The sequence below is a fragment of the Elgaria multicarinata genome, chromosome 8, assembly GCF_023053635.1.
Source record: "Elgaria multicarinata webbii isolate HBS135686 ecotype San Diego chromosome 8, rElgMul1.1.pri, whole genome shotgun sequence".
Classification (NCBI taxonomy): Eukaryota; Metazoa; Chordata; class Lepidosauria; order Squamata; family Anguidae; genus Elgaria; species Elgaria multicarinata.
In genome coordinates this window covers 9,310,102-9,338,047 of record NC_086178.1, presented here as the reverse complement: position 1 = coordinate 9,338,047, position 27,946 = coordinate 9,310,102, and the positions used below count along the sequence as shown (strand labels likewise).

Here is a 27,946-nt window from a genome sequence, read left to right as displayed (position 1 = left end):
GAAGGTTGCAGTAGTCCAACCGTGAAATAACCAGTGCATGAACAAGCGTCTTGGCAGAAGCGACAGACAAAAATGATCGAATCCTGGCAATATTATACAGGAAAAATCGACAAGATTTAGCTACTGCCTCAATATGAGGAATAAAGGAGAGCGAGGAGTCAAAGATAAAGCCAAGGCTACGAGCTTCCTTGACCGGAGTAAGCGTAACATCATTGACAGTAAGAGAGAATGAGAGATGAGGAGAAGAATGAGAGATGAGCTATTCTAAATGGATTTATATGTTTATGAAGAGCTACAGTGAGGAACTGCACAGAATTTATAAGGATGGGGAGATAATGTGAGCCCTACTATAGCATCTGGTCTGAGTTTGTTCACTCCTTCTGGCAGCTGCAACCTGAACGCCCTCAGCAGGCTGGTCAAGAAGATGAAGATTTCAATCCTTGCCAGCTGCTCCCCTGGACACACCCGAACCCCTGTGGAGAAAGCCAAGGAAAGGCAGCTGGTGAGTAACAATCTCTTCTGGAACAGCATGAGCATCTGAGAAAGGAACATGTGTTGGTACCTTCTTCCCCACCTCATAACCCAAAATAACCCATGAGGAACTGCTGTATAGCATACAGCATCTTAAATTAAACAGTGGAGTTTGCAGGGAATGGGACTGAGAAAGAGTGTAAGACCTTTTCTATATGCAGCTGTAAATCAGCTGTTAATTTGCTACATCCGCTTTTGGTTTCATTGAAGAATTGAAAGCTGAGCACCATCTGAGCATTCATTTCTTTTGTACTTTTATGATAGATCACCTCTAAGTGGCACACTGCTATAGTTCAAAAGCGCAAATACACAAGAAGAAATTGTGTCTTCTTTCACTTTCACAATTAAATGCTATATTTTTGTTGCTCAAAAAGAAACCTCAGCTATAGCGCTGGTTAGATACAGAACTGACTGGAAAGTCATATCATCATCTGGAGAATCCATAATTAACCATGAGTAGTGAATGACAAGGGCATATTAAATGCCTCATGTAGAAAAGCTTCATGAACTGCTGGCAGACAGAGCTGACACTACAATGGTAGTAGTTTGACTTAATGCAAATGCTCTCAATTCTCTCTTGGAAAAAGAAGAAACCTCCATCATCCAAAAGTTGAATTTAATTAATTTTTCAGATGTTTTACTAACACAGAATACAGAGATATTCTACATGTCAAATAGGAAAGTAACTCAGTGACTTTTCCGTAACAATCATTGTCCGAAGTCAAACACTAAGAGGGCACTCCTATACAGATCTACTCAGAAGTATGGGGCCCACTGTCTTGTAACTTTGGAAAAAAATCACAGCAGAAACGGAGCAACTATAGCTTTGTTCTTTGAAAATGAAAACCTGATGCGTCTCCATCAGTGTTGAAATTTGTGAGAAATAAGTTCAGACTTTGGTTTCAGGACAGATGGAATTGTATCTAATGAAAAGAATTGAGATTGTTTCAGCCTTGCCTGAAAGGAAGTCAGGTGATATTTCTTGGATATAACCCAGAAAACATGTCTATAAATCACAAGCTGGTTTGGATTTCAGCATTTACCTGCACCAAATGGTAGAAATTCTTCTCTAGCCACAAAATGTCCATCCTTGTCCAAAAAGTGGTTTGGGTTGAACTCTTCAGGAGTCTCCCATCGCTCAGGATCAAGAAGAACAGAACGCAGGTCTGGAAGAATATACGCACCCTGCAAGAAAGGAACATTCGACAGAGAATGAAGTCTGAACAGCACTGTTCAGGATTGTTCAGCACTTTCCCAGTATGAATCATTGCAACCGCACACACTTTTCTCGCATCTGAGGACTCACTCCAGATTCCTTATCATATGGGCTTAGGGATGTCAGACGAATCCAGTTGTAGAGTGGAACTTGTTGAGATTTCATCAGATCACCCCTCCCCCAGGGCTTTGTTCCATCTTCTGCCAGCTGACCTGACTTGACTTGCTGCGGTTTTGGCCCGGTAATATATTTTTGGTGCTTCTGATTTTGCGTAAATTAAAGCTGTTATTTGCTCAAATTTACATGATTTGCATAATTTGCAAAAATTACAAATAAAATTCACACAAAGGCAGACATTTCTGCCGCAATTTCTACAAATTACATGAATTTTGGGCTTTATTTCAACCATTTTTGGGTTACGAAACAAGCTGAATCTGGTATCTTGTGACACCCAAAAGGACCAAATTTCCTAGTGCTGGACATATTTTGGGAAAATGTGGTGATATTCTATATAGTTGGAGGGGAAAAGGGATTTTAAAAAAGGAGAGTTGGTGGTGGCCACACCTTCAATCATTCAAACCTTTTCCTTCTTAAAAGCTTCCAGTGTAGCCAATGGCAAGTTGACTTCTACCCTGCAACACCCATTTAGAGTATTACTTCAGAGCATTCATTCATTCATTCATGCAAGTTATTATATTTCCAAACAAGCCCATAGCTGAAGCTTTCTGGGCAGTGTTCAAGATGCCCAAATATTTCCCCACCCCAACATTCACCTGGGATGATGCCAGCAAGTGGGGAATCATTCTGCTTTTTTGTTTTACTGTTATTTCAGGGTGGGGTGGGGAGACGTAGAGGCCTGCCTGCATACTTGCAGTTCCCTCCCGAAGCAGCATTTAAAAGGGAAGGGGTGGAATTAAGCCACCAGGTGTAGCCACTGCTTTTCTTCATGTCCTTCCACTCCTGCCTTGAAAATAACCAGAATGCCCCTTTCCTCGTTGCAATTCATGTGTTGCAATGATCTGTGGATTGCGCAATAAACATATTGTTGTTGTTAGGTGCAATTGGGGCATGGGAGGAAGGGGGGTAGGAAGTGGGGGTGGGAGTTTCAGTTTGGCCCTAGATCTCCGATGTCCTTTCTATAATAAAGTCTGAATGTTTACAGCCGTAACTTTGAAAACTTTCAGATTTGTATTTTTGACCCATAAGAAAGGAATTCAAAGTTTCTGAAGCTCTTTACTCCTGAGATACAGGATTGCGGCCATCACTGTTTTCCATAAGAACATAAGAGCCATGTTGGATCAAACCAACAGTCCATCAAGTCCATGACCTTTCCTACATCTAAGGATTATCCCAGGAAAATGGAGGGATTGCTCCTGCCTTCTCCTGTACAGGGATGATCCCAGGACGATCCCGGCGAAAAAGGCAGGTGTAGAAATGGCCCATCACTCTGTTCACACAATGGCCAACCAGCTGTCGACAGGGACCCACAAGCAGGACATGGTGCAACAGTACCCTCCCATCCATGTTCCCCATCAATTAGTGTATGCAGGCTTATTGCATCTGATACTGGAGATTGCATTCAGCCATCAGCACTAGTAGCCATTCATGACATTCTTCTCCAGGAATTTATCCAACCACCTTTGAAAGCCATCCCAATTTTTCAAGCTAAACAATCCCAGCGGTTCTAGCCTTCTTTCATAGGGGAGATGCTCCCAATATCTTTTCTTAGGTGTGGTGAACATAACTGTTCACAGTATTATAAGTGTGGTCACACCACAGATTTGTATAAAGGCAGTTTGAAATTCGTAGTTGGATTCTCAATTCCTTTTCTAATAAAGCCTAACATGGAGTTTGCCTTTAAAACAGCAGCCACACACGGGGTTCACATTTTTAATGAGCTGTCCACCACGACCCCAATATCTCTTTCTTGGTCGGTCACCACTAGCTCAGATCCAATCAGGTTATACTTGAATGGGTTTTTTTTTGTCCCAGCATGCATCACTTTACACTTGTTTACTTTGAATGGCATCAGCCATTTGGATGCCCACTCTCCCAGCTTGGAGAGAAACTTTCGGAGCTAGTCTTAGCTTTTTGTTTTAATCATCTTAAATAATTTGGTGTCATTGGCAAATTTGGCTACTTCACTGCTAATTCAAGATAACTTATGAACAAGTTAAAATAAATTGGTCCCAATGTAGATCACTGTGGGACACCCCCCTCCTACCTTGGGAATGAGATAACCATTCACTTTCACATCCTTTGTACATTGTCTTGGAAGTCCAACTAATAAAATAGATTTTAAACGCTGCATCTCATGAATCACAGCTTTAGTGTAGGGCAGTTTCCTTATGTCTTGGTAGCAGATTGAGTGTGATGAACTGAAAACATCTTCTATCTCCTTGTAGACTTTATCTGAGAAAAATAATGAAAATGGAAGCTTTAGTTTGGTTATATTTTTTTATTTCATAAAGATTCAAAACTCATTGACAAATATTTATTCTACATGAAATTATTCCATTTAATTCTCTTAATGAATCACAAACTAAAATTGGTGTATTGTTTATTTGTTTATTTGTTTCTTTATTACATTTCTACATTGCTAAATGGCTGAAGCACTCAGCTTAATACACTTTTATCCCACTTTTTCATCTAAGAAGATAAAAACAAAACATACACGTTTAATTAACCTGTGAGGAAGGTTAGGTTGATAAATACAGGCTGACCCAAGGTCATCCCAATGAGTTTCATGGCTGTTTGGGATATTTTATTGATTTATTAACAATACTTGTATACTGCTTGATATAACGAAATCTCTAAGTGGTTTACATGCAAAGGTATTAAAAATCACTATTAAAACACACAGCTAATAAATAATTATGAAGTTTGGTTTCTAATTCTGACACACTAACCACTACATTGCTAAACAGCCTGACCCTGGGAAATTGCCCAGGGTGCCGAGCTTATGGTGGCCCCAAGCAGAGCTGAGGAGGCAGCTCTTTCAACAGGCACCGGAAGTTTTCTGGGTAGCCTGCAAAGGTGGCCATGGGTGTGTGAGTGAGGGCAACAAAGGTGCCCCTTGCCCAGGGTGCTATATTTCCTAGGCTGGCCCTTGCCTGAGCTAAGGTAGGTTGAAACACCAGTGCTATCACTATCAAAATATATTGTAAAATTAATAAGAACTAGGTCCCAAAATGTATGTTTGAGCTAAAGTTGAGTTCCATTTTTATGAAGTCTACTGCACTACATTTCAATTTGTTACATCTGTCAGAGTTTTTAAAATTGTCAATTCTTAGTTTTTGACTCCTTATAACAGTTTTATTGAGGCTGTGTTTTTGTATTTTGTGCTAATTGTTAGTAAGCCATACTGGTTCTGGCTTCTTAAAGGATGTTCATAAACTCATTTCTTTATAGGCTAGTTCCATTTCATCAAGAAAGATTCTACGGACATAGGAAGCTGCCTTATACTGAGTCAGACCATGGGTCCATCTAGCCCAGTATTGTTGACACTGACTGGAAGCAGCTTTCCATGATTTCCAGAAGGATTCGTTCTTTGCTCTACCTGGTGAAGCCGGGGATCAAACCTCGTAACTTCTCCATGCAAAGCATGTGCTCTGTCCCATTGAACTATCCCCCCTCCCCTAATTTAGGGGACAAAATCAGAATTAATGCTAAATGTGATTTTTAAGAATATAAGAAGTGCCATGCTGGATCAGACAGAGGGTCCATCTTGTCCAGCACTCTGTTCACACAGTGGCCAACCAGCTGTTGACCAGGGACCAACAAAGCAGGACATGGTGCAACAGCACCTTCCCACCCATGTTCCCCAGCAACAGGCTTAGTGCCTCGGATACTGGAGGTTGCACATAACATAGCCATTCATAGCCCCTCTATCTCCTGGTAACTTCAAGGCTCGACTTCTGCAATGCGCTCTACATGGGGCTACCTCTGTGCCTAGTCCAGAAACTTCAATTAGTCCAAAATATGGCAGCCAGGCTGGTCACTGGTACACCAAGGGATGACCACATTACACCAGTCTTAAAATCTCTTCCCTGGCTGCCAATTAGTTTCCGGGCGAAGTATAAAGTGTTGGTTATCACCTTTAAAGCCCTACATGGTTTGGGTCTGGGCTACCTGCGCAATCGCCTTTGCCTGTACAACCCACCCTGCACACTCAGGTCTTCTGGGAAGAATCCACTACAGTTAGCAAAAACTAGATTAACAACTGTTACCCAGAGGACCTTTTCTTCTGCTGCTCCCAGACTGTGGAATGGCCTGCCGGAGGAGATTCGTCAACTTGACAGTCTTTTAGAATTTAAAAAAGCAATAAAGACTGATCTAGTCTGGCAGGCCTGTCCAGTGAAATTTTAGAATGTTTTCAGGATATTTTAAGGATGTTTCAAAGATGTTTTAATCATGTATGGTATGTTTTAATCTGTTTTAATGTGTATTTTACATCATGTTTTTATACTGTTTGTTTTATACTTTGAATTGTTTTAGTTTTTGTGAACGATCCAGGGAGTTTCGGCTATTGGCCGGTATAAAAATGCAATCTATATAAATAAAAATGTAAATGTTCGTTCGAAACAGACGTTATATCTCCGAAAGTTCTTCACCGATTGCTTTGAAATTTTGACACAACGTTGCATTCAAATACACGAGCGTTGTTATGTATGTTTTACTATGTTCTATATGGGGTCAAAGGTTTGTCTTAAAATCAAAGAAATAGGCCTCCTCAAAACCAGTCCTGCTGATCATTATGACATCGCCAACCAGTAGGCCAATCCGCTGCCTCTGCCTCCTCTCTTATTTGCATGTTCTCTCACAATTGGCTGAGTGAATATAGATGTCACACCTGTGACAGTTACACGTTCTGAAGAAAGGTAACTGCCAGGAGTTTCCGCTAGCCTCCTTACCGTAAAAACATCCTTTTTAAAAAACCAAACAATTTGCTTTACTTCATCCAAATAATGCCTCACAGAAGATCACACTTAGGTCATCGTACTCACAGAGCGGAAGCACTGCGACGAGAAACTGCAAATCAGACTGAGGAAGAACGGGCATCAGCAAACGAGAAAAAAAGAAAAAGAATGCCTCAAATACGTGCCAAGGAACCAGCCAAGCAACGTTCAGCCAGACTTGAGGATGCACGATTGTGAGCACGGCAATTGCGTTCTACAGCTTCAGATCTGCTTAGTTCTCAACAGAATGAACGTGACAGGCTGAGAGTGGCTGAAAGACATCAACGAGAAACAGCACATCAGCGTCAAACACGACTCCGTGGTAAACAATAGGGGTGTGATCCGCTCCGATTAGGAGCGTAGAAGCAGTAGCGGATTGGCCTGCTCCGCCTTACCCAGAGGCGGAGTAGGAGCGGACCGCGGACCCCTAGAAGCAAGGTGAAGAGAAGCGACCATTTTTCGGAGCTCCTAGTTCAGGCGGAGCACTCCGGTCGCCACCTTGAAAACATTTCGCAATAGGATTGCATTGCGGCAAATAATCGCGGATAACTACGTTCTTTTTGAAGCTATCGTTCTGGAAATTCTTGTGCTCAGAGAGTCTTGGATGGGGGTCATTTTGAGACCACTCTCACCTCTCTGCATCATGCGGGTCGCGTGCTATATTTTTTTGAAAATCGGGTCAACCGCGCAGCTCAAACGGCGTTTTCAGCTTTTCGCCCATAGGATTGCATTGAGGGAAAGACTCGGGCATAACTGGGTTGGTTTTTAAGCTATCGTTCAGAAAATTCTTGTGCACAGAGAGTCGTGGATGGGGGTCATTTTGAGACTACTCTCAACTTTCTGCATCGTGCGGGTCGCGCGCTAGAAGTTTTTAAAAAATCGGCGGGAAAAATACCTTTTTCAAAGGGCTGAGGGGCAGAGTCAGCTCCCGGTCATGATCACATGATCCCAAAGTTAGAGGAGGGCATAGGCAAAACGGGTAACTTGGGATTCTGGGAAACTCTCTTTCTTCATCTGAACGGGCTTTTCCCAGTGTTTTTTAAAACAGTAGCCCCACCAAACGCACAAACACAACCTGAAATCATATACTAAGCCAAGAACAAGAGATAGAAACACAGCACTGCTCCCCACCCTAACTTTGGGGAACAACTGAAAAGATGTGGTGCAAGGGGATGAGTTCCCCTAGGGCATCTCATTGTGGACGTGCCCCCACTCTCTCCTGCACTGGAAGGCCATTAGAGCCTTCCAAAGAGAGTAAAACGGTGGAGCAATGCCTATTATGAGTCGAAGTGAGCCTTTACTTCTTAGTGGTGGAGCAATGCCTGTTATGAGTTGAAGTGAGCGTTTACTTCTTAATCTCAGAGCTGTTGGTGGCTGTCTTGAGTTGAACTGGCAGCTGCTTCCCCCTCCCCCGGGCACGTCCCCCTATTGCTGGTAAAAGACAGATATAGCCTTTTTAAAAAAATTCTTCTTGCTGTTTATTGAGCAACACTGCTGCTTTTAATTCCACCCCTCCTTTGTTTATTTATTGATTTATTCCATTTTATATGCATTACTGGCTTATCCTTGGCTCACTTCCTTATGCCCCCAGAAATGCCAGCTGCATGCCTGCCTGCCTTCCCTCCCTCCTCCCCTGCCCACCTCGCAGGGATGTTGTGTGTGTGTGGCTTTGACTCAGGGGAGAAGTCCTTCCTGCGCTCACTTGGAGTTTTGGAAGTTCCAAATTTTGCAGGTTTAAGCCCCGCCAAAAAACAGGGGATGATGGGACTGCCTTGAGTCTCGGCGTGCGTATGTATCCCTGGATAAGCTGTCATGGTGGTGAGTTTGAGGGTTTTTTTTAACGTGCAAAATTGACGGAGCTATGGAAAGGGGTGTTGGATTTTCATAAATTCCCCAAAAATCAGGGGATGATGGGACTGCCTTGAGTCTCGGCGTGCGTATGTATCCCTGGATAAGCTTTCATGGTGGCATGTTTGAGGTTTCTAACGTGCAAATTGATGGAGCTATGGAAAGGGGTGTGAATGGGGTGCCCGATTTTCAAAAATTCCCCAAAAATCAGGGGATGATGGGATTGCTTTGAAACTTGGCGTGCATGTGTATACCCCCATGAGGTGTCATGGTGCCAAACGTGAGGTTTCTAACTTGAACAGAAAAAAGTTGTATAATTTTTTAGCTTTCAATGCAAGCCTATGGGGGGAGAAAACGGAGCTCCGATCCGGATCCGGAGCTCCGAGCGGAGCGGAAGTGGGCGGAGCGGGGGTGGGGCGGAGCGGCCCAATCCGGAAAATGGCGGATCTGCATGTGAAGCGGAGCGGGGGGTCCGTGCACACCCCTAGTAAACAATCACACGATTATAATCGCCTTGCATTCCGGTACAACCCAGCTGATGATTATAGTTTGAGGCGGCATGTTCTCATCGGCACTATGACTGAAGTGTGTCCTTATTGCAAGGCTCTTAAATTTAATGGAGAAACAAAAGGAATGTGTTGCGCTGCTGGAAAAATTAAACTGCCTCAACTTGGAGAACCACCAGAGCCATTACAAACTTTTCTTGCCGGATATACCGCAGAATCAAAGCATTTCCTATCTAACATCAGGAAATACAACTCATGCTTCCAAATGACGTCGTTCGGCGCAGAAATCATCACAGCTCCATTTATGCCAACTTTCAAAGTCAAAGGACAAATTTATCATAAAGCCGGCTCCTTCCTTCTGTTTCAAGATAGTCAACATAAATTCCTACAAATGTATATCATTGGTGATGGCAATGATGAATTGAATGCACGCTGCAGAATTTATACCAGCATAAAAAGGTCTATCGTTTCAAAACTGCAACAACTACTTCACGAAAAAAACAATTTAGGACATTTGTTCAAAACAGCAATTGACATGATGCCATCTGATACACACAAGATTGTTATTCATGCTGACAAAACGCCTGCTGGAGAACATGTGCGAAGATTCAATGCTCCAACTATAGACGAAGTGGCAATTGTTATAGTCGGAGATCAATCTTGACAGGACCTTTCAAAGGTGAAGATGTCCTCATTCCTCGCATTCCTATGATTCCAACAGATATGCCATTTTAATTTAAGAGCTTGCAATTCCCAATTCGATTGGCGTTTGCAATCACCATCAACAAAGCTCAGGGCCAATCTTTAGAATTGTGCGGTTTAGATCTAGACACAGATTGCTTCTCACATGGACAATTATATGTTGCGTGTTCTAGAGTCGGCAAACCAGACAATCTCTATATCTACACAGACAATGGAACAACTAAAAATATTGTATATCCACAAGCATTGTGAAATTAAACATATTAGAAACATCCGCTTTGTCTTTTCTTTCTTTTCAATTTAACCAGACTGAGCCACAGCAACGCATGGCAGGGTACAGCTAGTAAATAAATAAATAAATAAATAAATAAATAAATAAATCAGCATTAGCAGCAGCAGCAGCAGCATCTAACTTGGTGGCAATTGCTACATCTTGTGGTAGTGAATTCCATAATTTAACTATGCGCTGTGTGAAGAAGTGCTTCCTTTTTTTTGTTCTGAATCTCCCACCAATCAGCTTCATGAGATGACACCATTGGGTTCTTGTATTTTGAGAAAGGGAGATGCATAATTTTGTACACTTCTATCATGCCTCCGCTTAACATTCTTTTTTTCCAAGCTAAACAATCCCAGCTGTTTAAAAGCTTCCTCATCTTCGCGCATCATTTGATAGGAATAAAACCTTCAAAGAATGACATGATAGAGATCAAGAATGTCCCTTGATCCCATCTCTCTGACCTTGGATATCTGGATGATTTGTGAGGAGGAGAAGTGCCCATCTCAGAGAAGTTGCAGTTGTCTCTGTTCCCGCAATAAAGAAGTCGTGAATACAATGAAACAGGTTCTCTTCATCATAGGTAGAGTTGGGTTCATTCCTTCTCTAATGTTCAAAGTGGAGAAAGGTAAAATTGAATTTAAAATTAATTATAGGCTGTTTGTCAGCATTTCATTACCTTCTGTGCCATCCTTATTGTCCTAGCAACCTATTATGCCTCATAGTTGAATGTTTGGAGATATCTGTACTGACTAGGGTGACCATATTTTGGAAACCAAAAAGGAGGTCAACATGGTCGGCCCCCAAGGGGGCGTGTTCAGCACCAAGGGGGCATGCCCACCCGAACTTAAACTTGGTCACATGTCTGATTTTACAGCACACGTTAAAGACAAATCTGTTCTACATAACATCTTAATGCTAAAATCACTGAAATAAAAAACAAGTGAGAGATTCAATGTATCTGAAATTAACTTCACTCACTCCTACTTTTGTAGGTTTTGCTGTACTTTGAAGCTTTTGCTATACTCTGTGTGTTACATTCTCCCCTTCCCTCAAATATCTTTTCTGAGGCCATAGCTAGACCTAAGGTTTATCCCAGGATCATCCCGGGTTTGTCTCTGCCTTTGCACTGGATGCCCTGTGTGGCACTTAGATGAACAGGTTTGACCTCAGGACAATCCTGGGATAAACCTTAGGTCTAGCTACGGCCTATCTGTATCTTCACTCTTTGCAAGCTGCTGTTGTTGTTAACAGGGTTTGCTACTGGCCATCCGGATGGCTGGCTTTTTAAAATTTCATTATTTTAAAAAAAGCTTTTGTATAATTGTCACAAGTTTCTCTACTCTAACGTTAGGGTGGGTGTTGTGGCAGTGAACACTACTTTGCCTATTCACACGTCTCACTTATATACATTAGCTTCTCAAGGCTTGTGTGTTGGCACCACTTCGCACATCCAGACTTTGAACTCCTGTCTACTTCCTGCATAAACATGCGACTCTGAGACCCTCTTCCTAATGCCCTGCGTTTTATGCCAGCACCATCGGGCTAAGTTACAATAGATGTCTCTGGGTTGTCTCTCATTGCAGACAAACCAAAGCCTCCAGCCTCAAACAATCTCTCTCTCTCTCTCTCTCTTTCTCTCTCTCTCTCTCTCCCTCTCTCTCTCTCTCTCTCCCCACCCAAAGTCTCCCAATGCTAGGCTGCACACTTGTGGCTTGGGATATTGCTTATTGCAAGTTATTGCTTGGTCATGTCTGGTGACTCTTACATCATCATCATCATCATCATCATCACCTCCCACCATTTGTCCAATACTTTAAAAACCTCTGCCACCAGACGCCTCCACCTCCTCTCCTCCTGCACAACTCTGATGCACTCTTAAAACACTCTGCGTGGCAAGCCAGCCTCAGGGCCAAGCTATAGGTGCATCTGGGTTGCCTTCAGCCTCTCTGCCTTATGCCAGCCTGCCAACATTTCCAGCCTCAAATAATCCCCCACCCCTTCTCTATATGCCAAAGTCTCCCAACGGTCCAGCCAGGCTGTGCACTTGTACCTTGTGGCTGGGGGTAGGGCAACAGCTTATGGCTTGGTTGCATCCGGTGACTCTTATTTTTTTTAAAAAAAAACTCCACCGCCAGCCACCTCTGCCTGCACCAAAACTGGACTCTGAGACACTCTTAAAAAGGCTCTGTGTGGTACAGCAGCCTCTCAGGGCTCAGCTATAGCCATCTCTGAGTTGTGTCTTCAGTCTAAGTCTATCTCTAAGAGATATGCCTGCCAGCCAAAGCCACAAATCTATCTATTTTTCTCTGGTATGCACTTCAAATATTCTGCATTGTATCCCAGCAGTGCAGTCAGAGCCTAGCTCACAAGTGTACAAAATGAAGTGGAAGGGAAGTGGTAGCGAAGCAAAGCAATGATATGCCAGATTCCAACATTTGCAGCAACAGGGCATCTGCAAAGAAGAGAGCCTCTCTCTCGACTGGAACCTTACTGTTGGTCATGAGAGTTTTTCTCTAAAGTTGACCCTTCATCGCCCATGATGTGGAAATTTGAGAAAAAGGCCTCTGGCCCATTCTGTTTTGCCCTGTGGGCTGCTTTGACTGACCTCTCCTTTCCCACATTTTGAATTGTGGATGCCTTGCCTATGCTGAGCTCCAGGTACTCGACTGCACACCAAATCTGCAACAGGAAAGGTGCCCTGCTTGCCCAGGACTTCTTACCAAAAGACTGGAGATCCCCTTAATGCCAAGGGCTGAAACTGCTCAATGTGCAACACCCCAAAGAGGAGGTTTGACAACATGAATTTGAAAGATATGGCTGCAGCAGTTTTAAAAAAACAATAATTTTAAAACTTTGAACTTTTTTAAAAAAACCTAAATAAAACAATGGATGAACAGATCTGATTCAAACATGGCATGGCTAAATCTCTCTTTAAGAGCTATCATGTTGCCAACTTTCAGCCTTTTATCTTTAAAAGTGTCATTTTTAAAAAAATATTAATTTTAAAACCTCAAACATTAAAAAAAGTCCTAAAACTCAGTGGTTGAACAGATCTGTTTCAAACTTGGCATAAATGAAGTCCTTGTTAAGAGCAATCATGGTGCCAAGTTTCAGCTCTTTATCTTTAAAAATGACAGTTTTAAAAATAATAATTTTAAAACCTCAAATATTTAAAAAATCCTACAAAATCAATGGATTAATGGATGTGTTTCAAATTTGGTATGGCTAAATCTCTACCTAAAACCTATCATGGTGCCAAGCTTCATCTCTTTATCTTTAAAAATGACAATTTTTAAAATAATAATTTTTAAACCTCAATTATTAAAAAAAAATCCTAAAAAATCAATGGATGAATGGATCTGTTTCAAATCTGGTATGACTAAAGCCCTACCAAAGAGCTACCATTGTGCCAAGTTTCATGTCTATCTTTAAAAATGACAGAGTTATAAGCATTTTTATTAATTCCCATTAGAGCTGCTCTTTGGGTGGGGAAGACTGGAAAAACACGGATTTCCCCTCCCCCTCCCAGGTTTGTCTTGAAAAACCCGGGCAAATCTGGTCATATGGTCACCCTAGTACTGACAGCATCTTCTGCTGCATGATTTGGCTGTTTTAGCTGAATGAGGCAGTGAGTCACTCTATGGCCTTAGCTAGACCGGGTTTTATCACGGGGGGAAATCCCTGTGCATCCACATGATGCACAGGGTATCCCGGGATCAGGGAGGGATGATCCCTCCCTTGCCCTTGGATAGAGCCCTCCCCTTTGGGCCTGCTTTTTCTGCGGTGCCGGGCTGAGCCCAAGACTGTGGAATGTGTGGCCCGTTGCCACGTTTTGACGTGGCTGTGGCGATTACTTGTGTGGAGCCAGGAGCTGTGCCCATCAGGGTTTTGGTGGGGGGAGTGGGAAAAGTAGCTTAAAAATATATTAAAAATCCTTACCTAGAGCACAACCACTCATGCGCTAACTCCTCTTCAAAAATAAAAAATGGTGAGCGCAACGCCTCTCTTCCTGAGGGCATCGCCCCTCACATGTAAATGGAGGAGGGATCTCATGTTAATCACAACCTGAGATCTCCCCTCCTCCGTCACGGACTATAAGGTAGGTCTAGCTAAGGCCTATATCTCTTTCTTGAGTGTGAGTGTGTGTATTTGTTTATGTGTGTGTGTGTGTAATAAGAAAGCTCTTTACTGTGTGTGTTTATTTTTCTGTATCTGTGTGCTTTCTACTGTGGAAAAATCTGCACTACTGCTTTAGAACGGTTTATAACTGTAGTGAGAGCTGTTGGGGCCCAGGGCACACTCTGTATACAGTTTCCAAATGTTTTTGAAGTGTCATATCCTGCTTGGTGTAGATCTGGCCTGTGTTTCTTTTTGAGTTTTTTTTTTTACCATGGAAGTGACATAAGGCTTTAGCTTCCAGGAAAATATGGGAAATGGTTTCCATTAAAATATGTAGCGAAAAATGTCCTTGCATTGTTAATGTACTTTGACCCTAGTGTGTCCTTGCACAAATGTCATGTGCAAGTTCAGTGTTGGGGCCACAGTAGAAGACTCACTACTAAGGACTAGCCCTGGGGACCGTCATGGCACAGAAACAGCCCTGGCTATGTGGCTCTGAGGATATTATCATTAGTAGCATCATGATTTTGTGTGTTTTGGGGACTTTCCTCCCATCCTCCCGTGCACTTGTGAACATAAAGTCACTTGATTCTCTGCTGGAACAAGAGAACGTGGATCTAAAGGAGTGCTTTTGTATGGCTGTGTGATTTACCCATTCCTCATTTGCACTTATAAACTTGAAGTTCATGTGTCTGAGTGCTTCCTTTCTGTGTAAGGATTGTTGGCTGTGGGCAAAGCGTAGACTGTTCCACCTCTGGTGAACCCCTTGCTCAATCTCCAATGATGCCCCTGGCTCAGACTCTGGTAACCTGTTTTCTGCCCCATCACTCAGATTGGCCACCAATCACCATTGCATGGAGCCTAACCAAACTATCACCAGGCAAGAAAGACATAGGGTGCAAATGGGTTTTTAAGGTAAAGCAAGGGGCAGAAGGTGAAGTAGAACTCTACAAGACAAGACTAGTGGGCAAAGATGTCTACAGGAGAGTAGAGAAGACTTTGATGAAATCTTTGCCTAGTCATGAACAGTGCTTTTCTACATGGAGAGATAATAGAGGAACTGTATATTAGGGCTGTGCTTCGCTCCATTTTGGATCCCCAAATCTGAAGCGGAGCAGGCCGATTCGGACCTCTGAAGCCATATTCTGAAGCAGATCAGGGGAGGTCTGGATTGGCACAAAGTGGATCGGAATGGTCCGATACAATTTGAACTGTTCTGAAGCTCCAGACACTGGTAAGTGGAGGGGGAAGGGAAACTTACATGGTGCCGTCACCACTCCCACACTCTGTGTGGCAATGGCGGTGGAGCCGGTAAGGGGAAGGGAGAGAGGGCTTACCTGCATCTGTTGCAGTATGGGCGGCGGCTTCAAGTGATGCCCAGGCCACAAGGCAGAAACAGGCTGCGGCCTGTTTCTGCCTTGATGCCTGGGCCATATATGAAGCCGCCGCCTGGGCTGAAACGGATGCAGGTAAGTGGGAGGGAGGAGGGTCCATGTGGTGACGGCAGTGGAGCCAGATAAGGGGGCAGGGGGAGGGGGCTTACCTGCATCCATCGGGGTCCAGGCGGCAGCTTCAACTGAGGCCCAAGCCTCAAGGTGGAAACAGGTGGCTTGTTTCTGCCTTGAGTTGAAGCCACAATCGGGACCGCTACGAACACAGGTAAGTGGGGGGGAGGGGGCTTACCTGGCTCCACTGCCACCGCCATAGACGGTGAGCAGGTAATGGGACAGAGGGAGGGGGCTTACCTGGTCTCACCTCAGCCGGTTTGCATGTGGTGGCGGCGGCAGCAGCACCACGTAAGTGTGGGAGGGGAGGTTTACTTGGCTTCAGCAGGACTTTACTCTGCATCCATGCAGTGGTGGACGGTGAAGCAAGGTAAGGGGGATCAGGACCTATTTGGCCTCCATTTTTTCCCCTCTTCCCCACTTACCTGCCTCCGCCGTCTTCTGCAGGTTAAAAAGATTGATCTTTTTAGTTTTCTCAATATGTATTTTTGTGTGGAATGGGCCCTAATCCGGAGTTATTTTTTTAATATAGAAGCAAAGTCTTGGTGCAAAGGTCTCCACCAAGCAACAGCAAACCTATTATTTTGGGAGTTATGACAATATCTCCTTTTCTTTTTCTTATAGATATTTCAGTGGATGCTCTCATGTTTGGATTATAACTCATGCTAGTACCTGATTTTAAAATGGGTGACTTTTGGGAGGGCGACTGAATGAAAAGATTATCTAAGGCATAGAAGAAATTACTGGTGGAATTTCCTCAAAGGAGGAAATATAAAGTTAACTTGGATGAGTAGTTTTCTAAGTACAGTATAGACTTACTTTCTCCATGTGAAGTAGATAGAAATCTATGAAATCCCGTGGCTCATGAAAGGACTGTTGCTCCTTGTGCTCCTCTGTCTCCTCCTTTGCAAATGAAAGCATCAATTCAAATGTGGTCATTGCCTTTTTGTGAGGTCCTGGTAGATGGTTCATGATCCATGGGAACATTTCATACAACTAGAAGGAAAATAAGCACAATCCTGACATCATCAAAGAGGAGGCTGGGTAACACAAGCCAACCCCTTTGGATTAGCACTTCAGTATCATCCTCTGGAATATTCTGGGGCGGAGAAGTGAAAGGGTTCACTGATACATATAGAGGAGGGGGTCGCTTACTTTAGCAGCTAACCCTTTTGCAGCAAAGGGTTAGTGAGTGTGTTTGAACTGTAGTTACGTAGCCACCATGGTAGGAATGGTTCACACGACATGCTAAGTCATGGCTCACATGACATGTTAAGTCATAATGTTTAGGGCAGAATGCTTAACCACTATGGCTTAGGATTTCATCTGAACAGGGTCACCCTCTTTATTCTCTTTTTGTTTGCCAGAGAACATAACTCCAAATGCAGGTACCAACAACAACGATGCTGCTGATGTGATGTTCTACTACATTAGGCTACGTTGTTAATTGTAATATAAAAGTTTATTAAGGTTTGCAGAGTTCAAAGAAGGTACTCACTGTGTGTTTGTAGCAGAATGGGAAGTATGAAGCCATAGAGGGTTAGTGAGTACTGGATGGAAGGAGAGTGCTGATTGGATGTTTGAGTGGAGCATCTGGATTGGTGTGAGAAAAGGGGAGGAGTCGGAATACTGTGTGGTATATTATTATTATTATTAGTAGTAGTAGTAGTAGTAGTATCCCGCCTTTTGTCCAATGCTGGGCCTTAAGGTGGCCTTACAAAGTTTAAAGTATACATGGGGGGGGGGGACACAAAACTATAAACATTTAAAATACACAACAAAATTATAAGACATTAACATAGATGTAGGGCCAGATTATTCTCCAAAGGCCTGCTGAAACAAAAAGGTTTTAGCCTGCTTCCAAAAGCCCATCAAGGAGGGAGCCAGCCTAGCTTCCCCAGGAAGAGAGTTCCAGAGCACCAGAGCAGCCACTGAGAAGGCCCACTCCCATGTTCCCACCAAGCATGCCTGTGAAGAAGGTGGGACTGAAAGAAGGGCTTCTCCAGAAGATCTCAAAGCAAGGACAGGCTCATAAGGGAGAATATGTTCTTTCAAATAACCTGGACCCAAGCCATATAGGGCTTTATAGGTCATAACCAGCACTTTGAATTGTGCCCGGAAGCAGACTGGAAGCCAGTGGAGCTGTTTTAACAGGGGAGTTGTGTGCTCCCTGTAACCAGCCACGGTCAACAATCTGGCTGCAGTTCTTTGAACCAGCTGGTGTTTCCGAACACTCTTCAAAGGTAGCCCCACGGAGAGCGTGTTACAGTAATCCAATCGGGATGTAACTAAGGAATGTGTCACCGGTTCAGCACAGAAACCACTTCCTTGGAATTGGGTGGAAAGGAGTAGTAGAGTTGGGTGTCATCAGCGTACTAGTGGCACCGCACCCCACAACTCCGGATAACCTCTCCCAACAGTATGTATGCTGCTGCTGACAGGAAAGAAGGTATGAGATGAGATATTGCTGAGAGAGAGATGTGGAAGAGAGGTAGGAAGAGTCTTCATGTTTTGTTGTTTTGGTGGATTAGTGTGTGGGAAGGAGAATAGTGTAGTTTAGAAGGGGAAGAGTAGGTAGGAGTACTTATAAAATTACATTTAAAACATTGAAGTGAAATTACCCTCTGAAACCATTATGCATTGTACTTTGAAACCATACACTTGTGAACTGAGAGAAACCTTTAAGCTTTTGAACTTGCATTAACTTCCTGCTAATAAATTACATTCATCTTCACCTGGTGTGGTCATTAGAGTACCTGGGAAAGGGTACAGGTCGATCTACGGTGGCAGCGGAAGGGGGAACTTTGGGGCAAGGGTGCGGATCTGTATAGCTGTGGGGCCTAAGCAGAAAAAGGCATGCCACAGGGTTGGCTTTAGCATCCCAAACCCTTGACGAAGGCACCTGAGCTGAGTCCTTTGGGTTCCAGAAAGAAGAAGAGTGATCCAGAGTAAATCCAGTGAAGGGTGGTCGTCACACAGGCACCACCAACAATGATGCTGCAGCAAAGGTGATCTGCTTCCGCCATTTGAATTGGGTTTCCCTCCCTTCTATCCCAGCTCACCCTCTGCACAATGGGATGCCACAGGCAAACCAGGGAGGAGACGTTCAGTGAGCCCATAAAGAAGGCTGAATCAGTTCAGACCAATCTCCAAAATTAAAATGCTCATGCGCTTCTTCTGCTTCTTAAAAAAAAAAAAAAAAAAACAGGCGCAATATCCTGTTCGTTGGAGGCCATCGTGCGCCACATGTAAACAGAGGGGGAGATCTAATGATAAAAATAGTAGGGCTATGCACGGACCCCCGATTTGCTTCTCTTCCAGATTTGCAACTTCCAGATGCAGCGAACCACCTATGGTCCGCTTCGCTTTGCTGCGGAGCTCCAGATCCGAATCGGAGCTTTGTCCCCCCCCCCAATAGACTTGCATTGAAATCCAAATGCCTATAACTTTTTTCTGTTAATGTTAGAAACCTCAAAATCAACACCATGAGTCCTTATCCATGTATACACATTCATGCCATGCCTCAAGCAAATCCAAGCATCCCCTGATTTTCGGGGAATTTTTGAAAATCTGATACCCCATTTTCAGAAATGGGATTTACTCCGACACTTTTACAGATACAAATGTGGAAGTGGGCACCCTCACAGATACCATCTAGATCCACATTCATGTCAAGCTTCAAGCAAATCCCATCATCCCCTGATTTTTGGTGATGTTTTATCCTTTAAAGCATCACCCTCTAACCCCAATTCACACCCCTTTCGATATCTCCATCACTGTAAATGTTAGAAACCTCAAAATTGGCATTATGACAGCTTATCCATGTATACAAAGGCATGCCAAGCCTCAAGCAAATCCACGTATCCCCTGATTTTGGGGATATTTTGAAAATCTGACAACCTATTTTCAGAAATGGGATTTACTCTGACATTTTTACAGATACAAATGTGAAAATGGGCACTGTCACAGATGCCATCCAGATCCACACTCAAGGCAAGCTTCAAGCAAATCCCATCATCCCCTGATTTTAGGTGATTTTTCCCCTTTTAACTCACCCCAATTCAAGTCCCATGCTAGAACTCTGTCAGTTTTCATGTTAGAAACCTCAAATTATGCACCATGACAGCTTATCCATGTATACACATGCATGCCAAGCCTCAAGCAAATCTAAGTATCCCCTGATTTTGTGGGTATTTTTGAAAATACAACACCCCATTTTCAGAAATGGGATTTACTCTGACATTTTTACAGATACAAATGTGAAAGTGGGCACCCTCACAGCCATCTAGATCCACATTCATGGCAAGCTTCAAGCAAATCCCATCATCCCCTGATTTTTGATGATTTTTTTCCTCTTTTAACTCACCCCAGTTCAAATCCAATGCTAGAACTCCATCAGTTTTCATGTTAGAAACCTCAAAATCACCACCATGACAGCTTATAAATGTATCCACCTTCATGCCTAGTTGGAAGGCAATCCAAGCCTCCACTGATTTTGGGGGAATATATGAAAAATCCCCCACAAAGAAAAGTATGCCCATAAGGAAACCATTCCTGCCCATACGGATCCATTGCAAACTGCTTGCCCATAGCAATCAATAGCACAGATGATTTGGGGGAATCAAGGTTTTTTTTTTCTAAATAAGGATCTTCATCTGAGGTGAAACGCTTCCAAAAATGTACACACACACCAAGAGCGTGCAATGCAGCTACCTTTTATCACACAGAAGGATACACTCCATGAGTCAAAGCAAGACACGCACAAACCATCCCTGTGATGCGGGCACAGAGGAGGACAGGCAGCACTAGGAGCAAGCATGCCAGAGGCTTGTGGGGTTGAACCACAAAGCCCATCATGTAATACATCTCCCAGGCACTAGGTGGGCAGAGAGGCTGGCAGAGGTGTATGACTATGCCATAGATCTATGGGGAAGTAATTCCTAGCAGATGCCCCACAACTACAGCACCCAGGCGGAGGCGGGAAGGCAGGCATGCAGCAAACATTTCTAGGGGCACAACGAAGTGATCCAAGGATTGCTTCAAAGCCAGTAATGCAAACCATCCCTGTGAGGCGGGAGTAGCACAGAGAGATGTCATTTCTTTTGCATCCCATAACTAGGGGTCTAGTAGGATAAGAGTACAGCTTTGTGATCCTTGCTTCAGAGTTAATTGACTGCACTGTGATCACAGCTATTAATAATGTTAATAATAGCAGTACTAAATAACAACAACAACAACAACAACAACAACAACCACAACAATAAAGAGTTGAACCACAATGAAAGCCTGCCTGACTTCACTGAAGAGGGAAAGCCAGGAGAGCTTGGGCTATGGGGTGTATAATAAATGTAATAAATAAACAAACAAACAAAGGAGGGGTGGAATTAAAAGCAGCAGTATTGCTGAATCACAACAACAAAAAGTTTTTTTTTAAAGGGTCTGTCTTTTACCATTAAGAGGAAAGTGAACGTGCCCAGGGGGAGGAGGAACTCTGCCCATTTGACTGGCCCTGTCTAGGGACCAGTCTTTAAGAAGCTAACTTACACTTCAACTCATGAAAGGCAGTAGCTTCTTCCACTGGTTAAACTTTGGAAGGTTCTGATAATCCTCCAAGGGCAGGAGTGTGCACTGGGCACGTCCACATGCCCTAGGGGACCTCATCCCCTTGCACTACATCTATTCAGTTGTTCAACAAGTTTAGGGTGGGTAGCAGTGCTGTGTTTCTTATCTGTTATTTATTTGCTTAGTGTATGATTTCAGTTTGTGTTTGTGTGTTTGGTGGGGCTACTGTTTCAAAAAACACTGGGAAAAGTCCGTTCAGAGACTAAGAAAGAAAAGTTTCCCAGTATCCCAAGTTACTAAGTATCCCATTTTGCTTATTCTCCCCTTCAACTTTGGGATTGGAGGATGCTTCATCAGGTGATCACAATTGGGAGTTGAATCTGCATCTCAGCGCTTCAAAAAAAGGTACTCCCTCCCGCATTTTTTACCCTATTTTTAAAAAAATTATAGGAAGCAAACCGCAGCACAAAACCTGCTGAAAATAGGCACAAATGACCCCCACCCACGACAGGGTCCCTGTCCCTGTCCTGGCAAAGGTCATCCCACAGAGTGAACAAGGCAGTTTCCATTCCAAAACCAGCCTGATTGAAATGAATCTAGATAATCCAATGGAAATGGATCCAGGTAATCTGTTTCATTTAAGAGTGCCTGGAGTTGTCCTGCAACCATCCACGCAAGCACCTTGTCCACAAAGGGGATCTTAGCTACCGGCCTATAACTGTTAACATCCTCCAGGTCCAGGTTAGGCTTTTTCAGGAGTGGCCTGATTACCACCTCTTTTAAAGAGGCTGGAACCACTCCCTTCTGGACCCAGCCTGCAATCCCCTCTTTATCTGATGTAATTTATGCCCTACCAATCATCTAACACCCCAACAATTCTGTTGTGCAAGCAGCAGTCACAATTTGTCCAAATTACTGAATTTACAGGCACAGTTTTGCGCAAATTGTGCTATTTATGACTGCATTATTGCAAAAATTGCGATTTGTACAAATAATACCTGAAAAGTTCCCAGATTTCAGGAACTGGCTTGGCTCACAAATGTGAGTCAAAGGCATCACAGGAATCTGTTGGGCCTAAAAAGGCCAAATTTCTCCTTGATAGACATCCTTACCTTAATCCTTCTCCAAGATTTATAATTCCCAAATTTCCCTGGAGAGAGCCAGTGGCCATTAAACCAGCTTATGTCTACATAGTAACACCCCCCAAGATATTTTGCTATCCAAAGCACAGCTCAAATGGAGTTCTTCCCTCTGCTAGGGGCAATGATTTAAGAGGTCTTCCTGCACTGGTGCCACCCTACTTCAACTAGGGCAGCTTTAAAAAAAAGTCATGTGGACGCATTCAGACACCATCTCCTATTTCCATCTACCCCCTCTCTCCTGGCTGTGCCTGAAGCAGATCACTCCAAAAGGAGGGTACCGATTAATCCTTGAGCACATAACGTGTGAGGGAATCAGGGGCCAGCATAGCCATATGTACCAGCCATTGGCCCAGCTAGCAGCAAGCAGCAAGCTTGGCAAGGGTGAGAATGGACTCTGAATGGACTTCAGAGACTAAGAAAGAAAAGTTTCCCAGTATCCCAAGTTGCTAAGTATCCCGTTTTGCTTATCCCCCACTCCAACTTTGGGATTGGAGGATGCTACATCAGGTGATCATGATTGGGATTTGAATCTGCTTCTCAGCACTTCAAAAAATGGAACCTCTCCCACTTTTTTTACCATCTTTTTTTAAAAAAATATAGCAAGCAAACCGCAGCATGCCAAGTGCAGAAAATAGGCTCAAAATGACCCCCACCCATGACTCTCTAAGCACAGCGAGTTTCAAGGAGGTAGCTTGAAAAACAAAAAAGTTATCCGTTAATCTTTTCCACAATGCAATCCTATGGGGGAAATATCCTAAATGGCGGACAGAGCGATCCGTGAAAAGAGGAGCGACTCGCTTGTGGTTGCTTCTCTTCGCCATGCTCCGCTAACACCCCGATTAGCTTCTCGTCCGCCTGTAGCAGAGGCGGATCATTTCGGTTAACTGTTGCTTCTCTGAACTGAAGACAAGTGGATCACAGCCCTAAAAAATAGCATGAGATTCTCACCCCTCCATCATGCGAGACATGGTAGGTCTAGCTGTGGCCTAAATCAGTAAGAAAGAAAAAGCCTACTCACAATATGAAAGATGCTGAATATAAATTTTACGCCAACATCAACACCTTCAACTAGTTTCTGGAACGTTTCATCCTGAAGAGAAAACCGGTGTCCAAATGTCACAGCACAAATCACGTTGGAGACTGCATTGGTGATGAGCAAGGAAGGGTCAAGTGGCTGCCCTGAAAATGGAGGTATATTGATATTAATCCAATATCTCCTATTAATACCCAGAGTGGGATTTCATGGTGGTGCAGAGGAGGCAATAGGGATTTTTGGCAATGTATTGTTGCAATAGAAATCAAGTAACATGTGTGAAATTGCATTCCAGTATACAGAGCACAAAAAGATTGTTGCACATTGGGATGAATGTCGGCATCATTTCCTAGCATTACATACCCTTTGCACGTGCAAAAGTCTCCACCAGCTGCTGGGCCTCCTCTTGTATTTGGTGCTCCATGCCTTTCTTCCCCAGTCCCAGCTTCCGCAGAGTCACTACAGCAAACTGTCTCTGCTGCTTCCAGGTGTGACTGTTTGAAAGTATAATACCTGAAGCCATCAAGAACCAATGAGAAATTTTACTCACAAACTACATGTTAAAATCGTGAGGTTGCCAGCCTAGAAAAGTCAACATCTGCTGGAGATCAGGCCCGTGCATCGAAAAGCAGCCCATTCTTTTAGCACCTAAGAACAGTATTGCTGAGGCAGAATCCATCCAGTACAGTTACTGATACCACTGACAACACTGCCTGCTTCTGCTGAAGAACAACTTGTGTATCCATTCCAAAACTTTGAGACTTCCATCTATGGACCTCCCTGCCACAGTTTTAATAAAGCTCCATAGTAAATCTCACAGTAAAGGAATGGTGCTTATAAAATGTTCAACTAATGCTAAAACTCTTCTGCTTATACAAATTCAGCTTCCCAGTTTCTATGGTGTAGGCATGTGATTGATACTTACAACTAGAGAGACATTTTAAAAATTAAGAAGATTATTATACAAATTAAAAGAATGATTTACACAGGGGTATGTGTCACTTTATGAATAATACGCTGAGATTGTTTAAAATGGGCTTGGTTATTTTTTATAATATGTAAGAGAGTCTTCACAAGGCTAATGAGAGCTCAACTTTCTCCCCTAAACTCCACCCTACCCAATCCCACACAGCCAGAAATGAAGGCTGTGCATCAGTCTTCCTCTTCCTGCTTCTTCTGTCTTCTAATGTGATTCCTTTCCTTGAAATCTCCTCTGGTCAGACCTCTGCATCAATCCTTCTGGTGCTGGGTTATGTTGCCTGCTTGAAGCTCCACCATAATCTCACACCCTCCTGCTCTCCTCAGACACCATCTCTGGCTTGAAGACTTTTTGCCAGCAAGGTCCTCTCAAACTAGAAGTCTTCTGTCTTTTCCCAGTTCTGAGCTCTGCTTCCTTGATCTCTCTTCAAACTAGGGATAGATGGAGCCACGTCTGTCTGGTTGTGGTGGGCACCAACTGAGCCATCCTTACTGCCTACCCACGTGAGCTGAGGAATAACCCGGCCAGTGCCCTGGAAACACGTCCACCCCTTAACCAAAATGCCAGTATGCACCGTGGGGGCTCAGTTACTTCCGTAATCCCCACGTAGCTTATGTATGCAGCATTAAAAGCATAAAGGCTCCTTTTAATATTGCATATATCACTGCCTTAAGGGGATAATTTGTCAAAGTTGGCTATTGCAGAAGTAACTGAGATCCCTTATGTGTATATTGGAGGCTGAGTTAGGGGACAGGGCAGCTTTCAGGGGAAGGCTTTCCCACCCACCCCGGTGCTGACATGGTAGCCAGGCTGGTAGGAGGAGGAGGGCACTTCATTTTCCTCCTCCTGTCCATGCTATTGCAGTGGCAGTGGTGCTAGCAAGGAAGGAGGAGGAAGAGAAGGATGTCCCAGGTGCCCAAGCCATCCCGCCTCCCAAATGGTCCCTCCATCTGCTGACATTGGCTCTTCCAGGTATACCTTTCAAACCAGAAAGACTTGCTCTTGAGAACCTTCATCACAACTATTTTAGGTCTCCTTTGTTGTCTTCCGAGTGAAGGTAATCCTCTATTTTTCTGTTAATGTCGCAATCCTCTTAACAACTGTAAATACAGCTGAATTGCTATTTCCTGATTTCACCTGCTAACAATAACTCCAGTTGACTGAAACTTCATAGGCTTTTCTTTAGAAAAAACGAGCAGTACAAGCTTTTACTCTTCCCATCTTACCCTTTTCTCTTCCTAAAGCTTTTACGAAAGGAGACGATGGTCGCTCAGAGAATACTTCTGCATGGTTGATCAGCACTTCTTTCACAGCTTGGAATCCAAACACAGCTATCACAGGCTGATGTCCTAGCCACACACAGCAAATATTTCCATATTGCTTTGCTATCTTAGATTTGGGTCGAAACAGAGAACAGAAATGTTGCAATCAAAAAATCAGATTATTTCAAGTTAACACATGAACACCAGCCTTCCTCAGAACTTCACCACTGAAGCTTGGTACCATGTGCAGCACCTCTCCTCTCTGCCTTCTCTCTCCTAGTTTTCCTTTAGGAATGTAGGCACATAGGAGGCTGCCTTATACTTAGACTGTTGGTCCATCTAGCCCAGTATTGTCGACACTGACTGGCAGCAATCTCCTGGGTTTCAGGATGGAATCTTTCCTCGCCCAGCTTTGAGAAGCCAGGGCCTGAACCTGGGACATTCTGCACATGAAGCATGAGCTCTGCTGCATTGAGCTATGGCCCCATCCCACTTTCTCTCTAAGGCCTTAGCTAGACCTAAGGTTTATCCTGGGATCATCCCAGGGTCATCCCTGCCTGCTCCCTGGATCCTCTGTTTGTCATTTAGATGCACAGGGATGACCCCGGGATGATCCTGGAATAAATCTTAGGTCTAGCGAAGGCCTAAGATTCCTGATTCATCCTCCTAGAATATTCCCTCTTCAAACCTTCGTTACATATTCCCAACCTATTTTGTTTACTCTCTCCTCCTGCCTGCCTTGCAACTGCCTTGGATAAGGGCAGCAGAGAGCACCTTCAGATAGCCCCTGCCCCACTGTGAAAGCCCCAGTGGCTTCTTCAATGACACCAAAATCTTCAGTACGTTACAGTTTTGATGGCTGGAGGAACCTAGTGTGGCCCCCTTGGATTATACAATTTGGAAATCCTTGCTTGTATAACCAGCTGAATGCCCAGTATCATGTCTACAGAGCTTTCTCTAATGTGGCTTCCCAACTTTTGGAGACCCGACTGGCGCCAAGCTGATTTTGTTTAGGTGCCAAGTGAAAACATGGCTTTCAAACAAAGCCTTTAATCGTTAAATTCTCTTGGGCCGTAGCTAGACCTAAGGTTTATCCCGGGACCATCCTGAGGTCAAACTTGTTCATCTAAGGGCCTTGCTAGACCTGCTGGAAAATCCGGGGGAGAGGAGGGGGGACCTCACGTTATGAATAACGCAAGATCTTGCCCTTATTCACACCTGAGCCATGATGAGCTCTGGAGGAGAGCTGTCGCTGCCACCATTTTATTTTTTATTTTAAAGCGGCAGCAGCAGTGCAGGAGCCAGGAAAGGTAAGTAGGGGTTGTTGTTGTTGTTGTTGTTGTTAATTCTCCTTCCCCCCATCCATGATCTACCCCCAACCCGTTCTCCTTCCCCCCCGCGATGTCCAATCCCCGCCCAATGTCCCCCACCCACTATTCCCCCACCCACCGATCTCCCCGGCCTCTGTTTCCCAACCACCCATGTCCCCACCATAGCCCTGATGACTGCAGCACTCCTATGGAGAGCTGCGGCCCATCTGTCACTTTTCCTGGCTACTCAGGAATAAATCTGGTAGCCAGGAAAAGCGGTGGACCTGGCTACATGCCTGTGGTCTCAGGCTCAGCCCGAGAGTGCAGGAAAAACCAGGCCTGAAGCGGTGCCAGTTACCCCAAGCCCAGGGAGGGTTCACCCCTGCCTGAGCCCGGGATGCCCTGTGCGTCATCTGGATGCACAGGGATGAGCCCGGGGCTCACACCGGGCAAAAGCCCCAGCTAGGAAGGCCCCAAGTGACTCACAGGGGATCCAGGGATCTGGCAGGGACGACCCCGGGACAATCCCGGGATAAACCTTAGCTCTAGCTAAGGCCTAAGATGGCACATTGTTTTAACTGTTTTAATTGTTTACTGCTTTTAAATTATATATTGCTTTAACTTGGTTTATGGTTTAATTTGTTTTTTGCTGTGTATATTTACTGTTTTATACTATATGATTTTATCTGTACGCTGATTTGAGATCTTAATGATATAGTGTGGGATATAAATGGTTTAAATTAAATAAAATAAATAATTCTGAGGGACACCTAATATTATGGCTTTGCTCAAGGTGGGGGCCATTCCAATGGAGCATGCCTCCAGCAGAGGCTCTTATGATGCTTTTGGTCTTATCACAAGCTTCCACAAGCATTTTGGGTCTCCCCCTCTTTTTTATGGGGCTGCCTGTCACAGACCAATGCTTTCCGATGGCCATTCGGAAGGACACCTAATATTATGACTGTGTGCAAGAAGGGGGCCAGTCTTAAGGTGCTT

General features: G+C 44.0%; 1 protein-coding gene across 1 annotated transcript in view; it reads right to left on the bottom strand.

The window, feature by feature from the left end:
• Positions 1 to 282: 282 nt before the first annotated feature.
• Positions 283 to 27,946, bottom strand: part of LOC134402402 (cytochrome P450 2C15-like) — a 42,975-nt gene continuing 15,311 nt past the window's right edge. The window contains exons 2-10 of the mRNA XM_063131831.1: positions 25,605 to 25,767; positions 23,763 to 23,912; positions 23,385 to 23,545; positions 16,482 to 16,658; positions 14,743 to 14,748; positions 10,500 to 10,641; positions 3,972 to 4,159; positions 1,575 to 1,716; positions 283 to 473 (exon numbers count right to left, since the gene is read on the bottom strand). Of these exons, the coding sequence (XP_062987901.1) occupies positions 283 to 473; positions 1,575 to 1,716; positions 3,972 to 4,159; positions 10,500 to 10,641; positions 14,743 to 14,748; positions 16,482 to 16,658; positions 23,385 to 23,545; positions 23,763 to 23,912; positions 25,605 to 25,767 (1,320 nt within the window). The remainder of the gene's footprint in view (positions 474 to 1,574; positions 1,717 to 3,971; positions 4,160 to 10,499; positions 10,642 to 14,742; positions 14,749 to 16,481; positions 16,659 to 23,384; positions 23,546 to 23,762; positions 23,913 to 25,604; positions 25,768 to 27,946) is intronic.